The 11,529-nt window shown below is 35.7% G+C and overlaps 1 protein-coding gene across 1 annotated transcript; it reads left to right on the plus strand.

Moving 5' to 3' along the window:
* Window positions 1-3,159: 3,159 nt before the first annotated feature.
* On the plus strand, window positions 3,160-4,494 carry LOC143232367 (uncharacterized). Its single transcript, XM_076467712.1, has 2 exons — window positions 3,160-3,337; window positions 3,793-4,494. Exons 1-2 carry the CDS (start codon window positions 3,160-3,162, stop codon window positions 4,224-4,226), a joined length of 612 nt encoding a protein of 203 aa, XP_076323827.1. The 3' UTR covers window positions 4,227-4,494.
* Window positions 4,495-11,529: the final 7,035 nt, after the last annotated feature.

The raw sequence follows: 11,529 nt of genomic DNA on the forward strand, positions 1-11,529 counted from the left end.
TGTTGTCAGTCCAAAACTGGTTGCTTATCAGTTCGATTATAAGACTATAATCGTAACGTTTTTTAATTAATGATTAAATGGTACAATAGATTATATTACACATTTTAAAGCTGTGAGTTTTTGTTTCTATTTTTCTCTGTAAATATGCACTCTACTTAAACTAAACACATACTTATACGACTTGGATTTAAATCTATTCATAAAGAATGTGAAAAAACAACGTATTTGCAAGTCATTTGAAAATACTGAATCACAAGAATAAGAGGATCAATTTAAAAGAAAACACCAGTTTTAACAAATGAAGTTTTAATTAAAATTCCTTTTAACCAAAGAAATTATTCAGTCACATTTATTCCAGTTTAAACATTAAATCATCGTGTAATATCATTGCTTCGCCAACTTAAACATTTTCTACCCATCCTGTACATATTTTACAACGCATAAAGAAAAAATATTTTTATTGCTATAGATGAGACCTACTAACGGGTTCTAGCATTAAAGTAATCATCTAAAACGAGATTTTCGCACACCACAGACTTAAAATCAGTAATGAGCATATTGAGAAAAATGAGGCAGAAATATTTGCGAGCAAATGTGGCATTAAACATAATTATTAGGATTCACTAACATCTGCACTCTCCATCAAAACGTTTTACTATTAAAGAAACATCCGTTCACGGTAAGAACGAAAATATTTAATTTGTATACGTAAAAATAAATGTAGAGCTAAGTTGTTTATGTTTGTGTGTTTTTTTTCCTTTAGTAGGGCCAGCATCCTCGTCTTTTCAACCGTGGGGGCGTTATAATGTGACGGTCAATCCCACTATTCGTTGGTAAAGAGTAGCCCAAGAATTGGCGGTGGGTGGTGATGACTAGCTGCCTTCCCTCTAGTCTTACACTACTAAATTAGGGACGGTTAGCACAGATAGCCCTCGAGTAGCTTTGTGCGAATTTAAAAAAACAAACTTCTTTTAGCAAAGCCACGTCGGGCTATCTGCTGAGCTCACCGAAGGATTTCGAACCTGTGATTTTAGCGTTGTAAATCCGTAGACTTACCTCTGTACTAGTGGGGAGCAGAGCTTAGCTAGCAAAAAAAAAAAAAGAGAACTGAACGGCGGTGGTATTAACAGTTTGAAACTACTATAGAGAAACTTTAAATAGATTGAAAGTGTAGTGATCAGTAGGATATCTTTACAGTTACAAAATTTTAACCAAATCTTTGAATTCCTAAGGTTGATTTGTCAGAGAGTATCTTGTTTACTTTTAGCTTCGTTAACTACCAAGCTCTGTAAGAGAAAAATCAGGAATTCCATAGCTCTAACCAATGAATACAAATAAATATCACAAACATATAGTAAGATTGATAAAATATTGGTTATCGAACCCGGCTTGGTTTTTAATAAACTAATTTCAAATGCTTTACAAACGATTATTAATGACAGAATTAATTTTCATGGGAAATATAAATTTTTCTTCCTATGAACATTCCGCTTGGTTGTTTACAAATAAGTAACACATAATATGAAATTTTTATTGTGAAATAATTAAGTTAAAAAGTGATACTATTGTCATCATAATCTTACGTATACATGGGCAATATAAATAATTTTGTAGTCAATACACGTGTAGAAACGGGCATATTTACATAATGTCTGAATAAAACAACATATGAATCAAGATTTACATGTATTTATACTAAAGTTATACAAAGATGTTTAGAAGTACTTTTCGAGATTTGCGACTGAAATATATAAATCCCTTTCAAGTATCAGCCCCAAATATATTCCCCCCCCATCATGTTTTCGTTGTACACGCTCCCAAGTCACAAAAGCAAAGTTTGAAGACATTAGGCCTTTACCATTTACTTTAGGCATAAGCAATTAGGAAATAACATTTTGTCCCCAAGAACAAGAAACAGTAAAATTTTGTTACATAGTGTAATCTTACATATACACAGGCAATTATTTTTATAATCAATACACATGGTGAAATATCAAACGAAAAGGTTATGGCTGAAAGAAATTTAAAAGCAAGATGGACGATTTCGATTTAGGTGTTATTTCTGTTAAATTAGTGTCGTTTAATAAATGAAAATACGGTCTTTAAAAAAAAAAAACCTTTAATTTACCTCTAACATCATGTTTGTAATCACCTTCACGATTTTTGCATGTGTAAATTCCCGCGTCTTCAAATTGGATGTCGGTTAGCACTAATTTGCCACCGTATTTTATTTGCGTTTTCTCACTATTAATAACTTGTTCATTGAGATTTGATAACCAAATTACTGGTTCTTTCTCGCTCTTTTATAAGCTCGGTTTGAACAAATTAATGTGAGAGTAGAACCACGTTCAGTTTCGTAGACGAATTTAAAACCTGAAACAAGCAGGAAATTAGCGAAAATATAAAATAATTGAGTGTAATTAGCCATTGAATTCTCTCTGCACTGTACGCTTTGTAAATCACTTTCTGTATTGTTTCTAAGTGAAATATCGGTGTTACTATGCGCACAAAGTATTCTTGTTTGAATGACGTCATGAACTGAAGTAACATTGTTCGGTGGAAAAACGTTTTACTAACAATAATGATTGCAAAGTTTATTGCTTTCTGTAGTGTGAAAGACCTTAAACTGAGAAATTATAATCATGTTTATGTTTTGCATAATTTAGATTTAATAAACAATAACAACACTTGCCTGAGATTTCAACTTGAAATTTAGGTAAAAGCAAATAAAATATATACGAAGTTTTGCTTTGCAATTTCTTCTGACAATACAAGTCTTAGTCGGTATTTATGATATCAACCATAATAAGACTGCTAACAGATGTCTCATGATACATATAAATTATAATTGAGTAGTTATGAATGTATAAACACTGTAACAATATTTAAATTGAAAAATCAGTTAAAGAATATTCACATATATAACTTGTGTGACAAATACTGCATTCCACGGTGTTATATAGGGATTAATGACTACAATTAGCTGTATCAAATATTCTGTTCTTCAAAACTAATATGATTTCAATAGTTTGTTTTTCGAATGTCGCACAAAGCTATTCGAAGGCTATAGAGGTTTGCGTGTGACGTCACTCTTGACCTAGTTACTGCTGACCGTGTTTATATTCCAACACAAGGGTGATTCATTGTCAAAAGTGCGCGATGGTACACTCGTGTTGTGAATTTAACTGTTCAAATCGACGTGGACAGGTGGAAAATGTGTCATACTACAGATTTCCTATAGATCCCGACCGAAGAAGACGATGGATTGCAGCTGTCAATAGGAAACACTGGACACCCACAGAGCACACCAGATTTTGTAGTAAACATTTTGTGTCAGGTATCTATAATTCATCTATAGCCAGGCTGAATAAATTGAAACTTACACGCATGATATATGTACAGCAGAGCACACTGCAGCACCAGTCAAAGAAATGTTTTTGCACACTTTTCTTTTACTTTTAAATTACTGAATAGTAAATTTACTGAAGGAACAATATTATTCATGATGAATAGGTTATATAGCCATTTGTACATTAAGACAAAATGTTAATATCTCTTAAAGGACCAATTTAAGTGATTCATCAGAAAACCACAACTTGCACAAAATTAAATAGTGTGCAAATAATTACTTTGTTGGCTGTACATTCAGTTGTTAAACAATGTTCAGCATATTCAGTTATATATATATATATATTTAGTTAAAAGTGTACAGTGTATCTGTTATATATATAAATATTATCTGATGATGCCTGTAGATCTATATCTTAACAAAATTATTGTACTCTGTTTCAGGGACGAAGAGTGATGATCCCCTATCACCTGACTATGTACCTTCCATATTTCATTTTACACGTTCTCCCCTGAAGAGAAGGAAAGCTGCTGAATTGTGTAAATATGAAAACAGGAAAGAAGTGACCAAAAGGAGAAAAGAACAACAAAAGAGACATGAAGCTGCTGCTGGGCTGCTTGAACTTGCTTTCATAGAATCTGCTGGCACTGCTGCCACTGATAGCAGCTGTACTGATTCTGCTGATGAACTTGAAGCTACATGTGATAATTTTGACTTGTGTACATCACAATATACAACTGAGACATGTATGCAGACGGAAATATCATTCATAGACTTAGTTAGACTTGAATCTGAATGCCAACGTGGGAGCAGACTTCACCTAGTCCAGCCTTGCAGGTGCAGTGGGAAGATATTATCTCTCCATTCCTGCAACTAGCAACCCATAGCTTTAGTGGTGGTTCATTTAGCCGCTGAGAGTGGCACACCTGTAAAATAACAAAGAAAATATTAAGTTGTGTATATATAAGCTTTTAAAGACAACTGGGTATCAGGTTGGGATACATGTGTCACTCAAATAATAAAATAATATAAAAAAATAACAGAACAGCTAAATATTAAATTATTTTTACAGAAACCTAACATGGCTATTGACCAGCTTTAACGGTCTATGTCTACTTGTACTATTTATTATCTATATATTGATTCCTTACCAAAATTAATCATAAATCAAAAATTAAGTTTTGAAACAGCCTAGACAATAAGGTGTCTTAATATCATTATACAAACATGTATAGAAGTGCTCTAGGCTAGAGCTTTGACAACAGTCAGTACACATGTAGTACAATAATATTGAACCATTTATTAAAATGGGGGCCCTACTTTACTTAAGTATCTAGTCTTCGTCTAAAATGTAGTTAAATCTATCATACAGAGTACATGATACATGTATGTAATACAACATGATGTACAAACTTTTGCTGTAATGATGACTTTATCCGACGTTGCCCTGGTTATCTGCACATTCTGTACAAATCCTGCCACAAAATACTTGTACGCATCAAGGCTTTTGTAACCTTTAGACTTTCATTTGTATAGGTGGAAGTCCTGTTTATCAAATATATATAAATGTCACCATATGTAATATATGGCAGATCTACTCCGGAAACAGTCTGACTCTGAACAACGTTGTCTTGGCTGGATATTACTGGCGTAAATACACGTGGCGGGAGCATATACGGGTCTCCTACACCCAGTTCCTTCACGTTTTCCTCATACCTGGCCTTATCAGCACCTGTCAGGTGTGCTACAAGTGATGAAAAGCCAGCGGCAGCCATTTACATGTGAATAGTACTGAATACAGCAGTTGTTAACTCGTTCAGTCATGAGGGACACTTGCCACCCAATATGGCGATATGTTTACAAACCTCGTTGTGGTCACGTGACACTATATAGGTTCACGCTAAACCTCTATTTGTGCTAGTCGTCCCTAATTTAGCAGTGTAAGACTAGAGGGAAGGCAGCTAGTCATCACCACCCACCGCCAACTCTTGGGCTACTCTTTTACCAACGAATAGTGGGATTGACCATCACATTATAACGCCCCCACGGCTGGGAGGCGAGTATGTTTAGTGCGACCGGGATTCGAACCCGCGACCCTCGGATTACGAGTCGAACGCCTTATCACACTTGGCCATGCCAGGCCAAGATTTCAATAGATCTTCCGTCCTGAAAACGGTAATATGTTCATTACGCTGTTCATGGTTGCCAGGTAAAATACTATCACAGTTTTGTTGTGCTGTTGCAATAAAGTTAATTCCCTGAATCAAATAAGCCTAAGATTTATTATGTGTGTGTTTGTGTTTTTTCTTATAGCAAAGCCACATCGGGCAATCTGCTCAGCCCACCGAGGGGAATCGAACCCCTGATTTTAGCGTTGTAAATCCGGAGACATACCGCTGTACTAACGGGGGGCAAGATTTATAATAAATATTATAGAAATTGCAAATGCTACTTTCCCCTCAGGCCCAGCATGGCCAGGTGGTTAAGGCACTCGACTCATAATCCGAAAGTCGCGAGTTCAAATCCCCGTTATAATGTGACGGTCAATCCCACTATTCGTTGGTGAAAGAGTAACCCAAGAGTTGGCGATAGGTGGTGATGAATAGCTGCCTTCACTTTAGTTTTACATTGCTAAATTAGGGACGGCTCGTCTTGTTTTACGCGAGATTAAAAAACAAACCTATCTATTAATTTGACGTTAAGATACATTTGCTTCTAGATTTTTAAGTTGTTCATTTCTCAGTTAAACAACTGAAAACTGAGAAGAATAGCATGCAAAACTAACGTATAAATCAATTACACGATAGTACATGAATGAAATCCTTTGTTAAATGTAATTTTTGTTACTGTGACACTTCGGTTTTTGAAACGTAGATTTATGTTTTTATAAATCTTCAATTTCATAAATATCTTGTTACGTATTTCTCTTCGTCTTTGAAGTGTGTTCTTGGATATTAAAGGAGGTCCGCAGTGAAGCTTAACAGTATGGGGTTCACTGTAATGGGGCTTTATTTATATACGAATAAGCCTTTGGGCCCTTTTTATTATGGCTGACATTTTAATACATATATTTCTGAAAAGATGTCTACGAATTTGTGTCATTCGCTTATTCTAGATCTTTCTACAAGCCTATACAATGCGCATGCACATTATATACTGCACAGTATAAATCTGAGCATCACTTGCTGTCAGCGGCAGTTCAGTTTTTTCATGTTAAGGACGGGTGTATACTTTTTACAGAGATCATTTTATTATGCGTGAGAAAAGAATGTGTGATGATACTGAGCCAAAGAAACCTAACTCGCACGAGACGAAGGAATAAATGAATCATCTGTAAGACTGTTAAATGAAAGAACCAGTAAAAAACAGTATTGAATGGCTACCAACTGTTTTGCCTCGAAAACAATCGTCAAGAAAAGGAGCTCTCTAATGGTGAATATGGAATGTCTGCTATCAATATGGATAGATGATTGTAATCAGAAGCAAATTCCTTTAAGTCAAATGGAAATTCAAACGAAAGCTTCGAGTTTTTTAAACGCCTTTAAAGATTGGTTTGTTTTGGAATTTCGCACAAAGCTACTCGAGGGCTATCTGTGCTAGCCGTCCCTAATTTAGCAGTGTAAGACTAGAGGGAAGGCAGCTAGTCATCACCACCCACCGCCAACTCTTGGGCTACTCTTTTACCAACGAATAGTGGGATTGACCGTCACATTATAACGACCCCACGGCTGGGAGGGCGAGCATGTTTGGCGCGACCGGGATGCGAACCCGCGACCCTCAGATTACGAGTCGCACGCCTTAACACGCTTGGCCATGCCGGGCCGCCTTTAAAGAAAACGTTGGTGAATGGGGAACTAAAGAAATATTTTTGGCAAGCCGTGATTGGTTCTTTCGTTTTAAAAAACACTCTGGTTTTCATAATGTTCGTATTGCAGGCGAAAGTTCAAATTAATAAAAAGTTCGTTACGAAGATAACCAAATATTAATGTTGATAAAAGGGGTTTATTTTGGGAAAAAAAGTGCCTTCAAGAACTTTTCTATCAGAAAATGAAAAAAACTCGGCCACGTTAGAAGGGGTAAAAGATCGTTTGACACTTGTTTCGCGGAAATGGATCTGGCGATTTTAAATTAAAACCTGTGCTTGTGTATCGTGCGGAAACACCCCGAACACTTATCAGTTGTGCAAAGAAGACTCTTCCAGTTGTTTGGCGATCAAATAAAAAAAGCATGGGTCACAAAACCTTTGTTTGAAGACTGGTTAAAAAAGCTATTTTTGTCCTGCAGTTGAACATTACTGCAAAAGAAAACAACTTGGACTTTAAAGCCATCCAACAGGACTTTGTGACTTTAATGGAAATGTCAAAATTCATCTTTTTCCACCCAATACAACATCTCTACTGCAATTAATGAATCACGGTGTCATTGTAACGTTTGAAGCTTATTATTTGAAGCGAACTTTCTCTCAAGCAATAAAGACTACAATTACAGAAGCTGCACTATCTTCGACTAAATTCTGGAAAAATTACATCATCAGAAGTGCTATCGAGAATATCAACGAAGCGAGAGTAACATGAGAGCAATATGGAAGCACGTGCTGCCTAATTGTGCAAGCTTTAAAAATTTTCCACTGGCTGGTTGAGGCTGAAAAATATGTATAGAGCAAATACATTGTAGAGAAAAGTTAATTGCCACTTGACAGCAGTAGAAAGAACTTCGGTCTACCAGATTTAATGAATGGGCTGCACAAGGCACATATATGGCAAACTTATTTTCTTCTAAAATCTTTTGCTGCATATCCTTATAACGCCCAGACATGTTAGCAGCATTGTCATAAGACTGACCCCTATATTTTGTAAAATTAAGTTTGCAAAGTTCACGTAAGTACTGCAATACCTGGTTTGCCATTTCATCAGTCATTTGACTTTTTGGTTCCAAAAGGTTAAAAAAGCATTCAATAGGCTGCCCATTTTTTAAGTATCGAGTTCAACTCTTATCTGATCTATATGTGATAGATCTGGCGTCGAGTCAACTGACAAGCTAAAATAACAAGAAGAATTTACTTCATCAACAACGAATGTGTAGACCTTCTGAACCATTGGTTCAATGAGTTCTTCATAGGCGGTTTTGGACAAGTATGAAGGATTTCCTTTCCAAAATTTCCATATTTATAAATATGCCCTGCTAAACTGGATCAAACTGACTTATGAGCTAATGTAGCCCTAAAAAATTCCCATTCTGCAGTGAACCAAATTTCATCTGTTCTGTGAAAAGCCAGGCTACGTTCAGCTAACGTACAAATAACAACTATTGCATGCTCCAAGACATGCTCCCAGTAATCGCACTCTTCTTTTAATTTCTTTTTCCAACTCTTGTTGCAAGCCTAAACCTTGTCTGTAAGTTAAGTATGTTAACATAGAGTTTCGGTGAGTAGTGCTTCTTTAATGATGATCAATTACAATAGTATTTCGCCAGTCACTGAACCCTTCTCTTTCAACAAAACACGAGGAAAATTTAGGGACAAAGAGTCGACAGTGAATACAACAACCATTCTCTCTTGTATTACTCACCATTGGCTTTTACCCCAAAGAAAAGTTTTGCAAACAGTATTTCATTAGTTTGCTACTATTGAAAGTCCAGCAAGATTTAACAAATGACCCATTGTGGTGTTAACAGTCAGTGGGTCCACAAGCAATCGAATAAGCCACATCAGCAGCAGAGAAATCGAGCCACAACCCTGGATCTTTTGCTTTAGTTTCTTCATCTTTTTTTAGACTGAAGCATTTTACCATAGTTCAGCAATTTTCATTTTCAGAAATTATTTCAACTTCAAACTGTCTTGTGGAGAAACTTGCATCAACATTAACACTAGAGATATCTGGAGAATTTACAAGCAAAGTAAGATCAGTTGTGAAAGTTGTTCCAGTTGAGCAAGCCTGTGACACCTCAACGTCATCATAATGTTCTGACCTTCAAGTGGACAAAGTGGTACTTGTAGATGTGGAGCTTGGTTCAACTTTAATCATGTCAGAGTCAGATACAGTACAAGTGACTTCTCATGGCAGAGATGGGTTTTGATTTGGAAGATCTTGTTGTGTAAGTTCAGTGAACAAATTAGTCTGCTATCTAGTCTTGGCCACTAAATCCAAAGCCTTTTGTTGGTTCTTTTCTGCCAGTTTTTCTTTTGTGCACCACTTAAATGAACTTGTTTCATCTTGCAGTCTGAAATATACAGAGAAAAAAACACAAAATAATACGGATCATATATAGTTATAATGATAAGAAAAACACTGAAATTTATAAAGAAAAACATTCGTAAGACAGTCAAACATACTAAACTCTAGGTCTACATTTAGACAAAGACTGTCAGAAAGTTATCCTCGGGTCCAGATCCATCAGCACATAAACATGAATTCATAAATACTTTTATTGACTTGCTGTATTCTGATAACCATTGAAAACCATTCATGACTGGCCTCAATCCATTTTAGAAAAATTAATTTTCAGTCATTGCAAAAGTTTCATTAAGGTTGTTGTTATGGTAGCTGATTGCAAGAAGCAATGACAATGGTAATATGTAAATCCATTGTGAGCCAAAAAGTATTCCAAAACAATTTGTGATCCACAACACATTCTGTAGTAGCCTATATACACAGTAATCATTCTGTAATAGTACACATATATAACATATAATCAGTTGTAAACTGTATTGCACATTGAATTATTAAATACTGGGTTAGGCCTGGGCTAGAGTACCTTAATCCTAATATCTGAAGAATGAGTTGTAACCTCAACTTTTCTTTTGAGCTCAGATTTGACCTGGGACTTTAGATGAGCCAACAAACCATACATCAACGAAATAGGCATATGTCTGAAACTTTACTTACATGCCTGGATGCGAAGGCAAATTCAAAACGACAGCCTTACACTGGGAATAGTCCACTTCATTATTCCAGGCTACAGTAGCGTTTCCAGTGTACTTACACTAAACTTGTTACAGTATTTAGGCTTAACGTTATTGTCACTCAGTTCTCAGATGACATTAACGTCAGGCCTAATGCTAATACAGGGTGGCCCGTAAGTCCCTACCCATCCATATGTTATTATGTTATATTCAATTACGCATGTATTATATATTCGTTTCTTTTTTCACAGAAATATGGCCGATGTAACCCATTTATACTTGAAAATATCTCACAGAACATGGCGTCGCATATTATGCAGCGAGAATGAGGGACAGCACACAGATACACTGGATACATAAGATATATGGATGGGTAGGGACTTATGGGCCACCCTGTACATTGCAACTGAGGCCACTAACGTTAAGCCTAGTACTTAGTACTAACCTTGCTCACATGAAGTTATTTAGTTTATGCACTTTTCAATCCTAAATTGATTTTCTTGATTTTTCAGTTTACATTATCTTCGTATGACCACGGTGCCACAGTACTGTACTACTACTAGTCGTATGGTATAAACATAGCAATGTTAAGAACCTTGTTATCGAACATGTCGAAGTCTTACGTAATTTGACCTAAAAGGTCGAATTATCGCCTTCAGACTGCTCCGATCATTCAATTGTTTTCCCAGCTTTTCAGAAATGTAATACAACACATAGTGAACTGAATTTATAGTCACAAAATAGTTGAATTACACCTGAAAGTTTCTCTTCGTTGTATTTGTGTTTCTGTCTCGGATTGTTCGTTCGTCTCATAAAAAAATATCACCAGAAGGCACCCTTGTACGTATCTCCTTAGTAAATCTCAGCTTCAGATCTGCTTATATTATTACATAATTAGAAGGGTATGCATACATGCCCAAATGCTCTTATAGGTTACATGTAATATATGAACGGTGGCATTGCTACAGTAGCATTCCTTTCTAAAATTTTTCTTGGTATGATAAATTGCAAACAATGTACTCACAAACAAAGGTTTTTTAACAGCAAGCTATTTGAAGCCAAAAAACGTAACGGCTCAGAAAACTTCAGTGAAAAACACACTTATAAAAATATTACAAAACACACAAATAAAGCAATACTAACGCAAATAAAACTAAAACAAACAAGACAATAACCCAAATATAAGGCACGAAAACAAAGCCGAAAAAAACATTAAACTAGCCACGTCTCTGTACACATGTTACCATTTCGTTTGACTTATATTTCTGTGGTATTATTC

The sequence above is a fragment of the Tachypleus tridentatus genome, chromosome 1, assembly GCF_004210375.1.
Source record: "Tachypleus tridentatus isolate NWPU-2018 chromosome 1, ASM421037v1, whole genome shotgun sequence".
NCBI classification, from domain to species: Eukaryota; Metazoa; Arthropoda; class Merostomata; order Xiphosura; family Limulidae; genus Tachypleus; species Tachypleus tridentatus.

Excerpts from the sequence above, each read along its gene's own strand:
- LOC143232367 (XM_076467712.1), top strand. The coding sequence starts at position 3,160 with ATGGTACACTCGTGTTGTGAATTTAACTGTTCAAATCGACGTGGACAG. Across the intron at positions 3,338-3,792 it reads TAGTAAACATTTTGTGTCAG|GGACGAAGAGTGATGATCCC; the intron begins GTATCTATAATT and ends ACTCTGTTTCAG.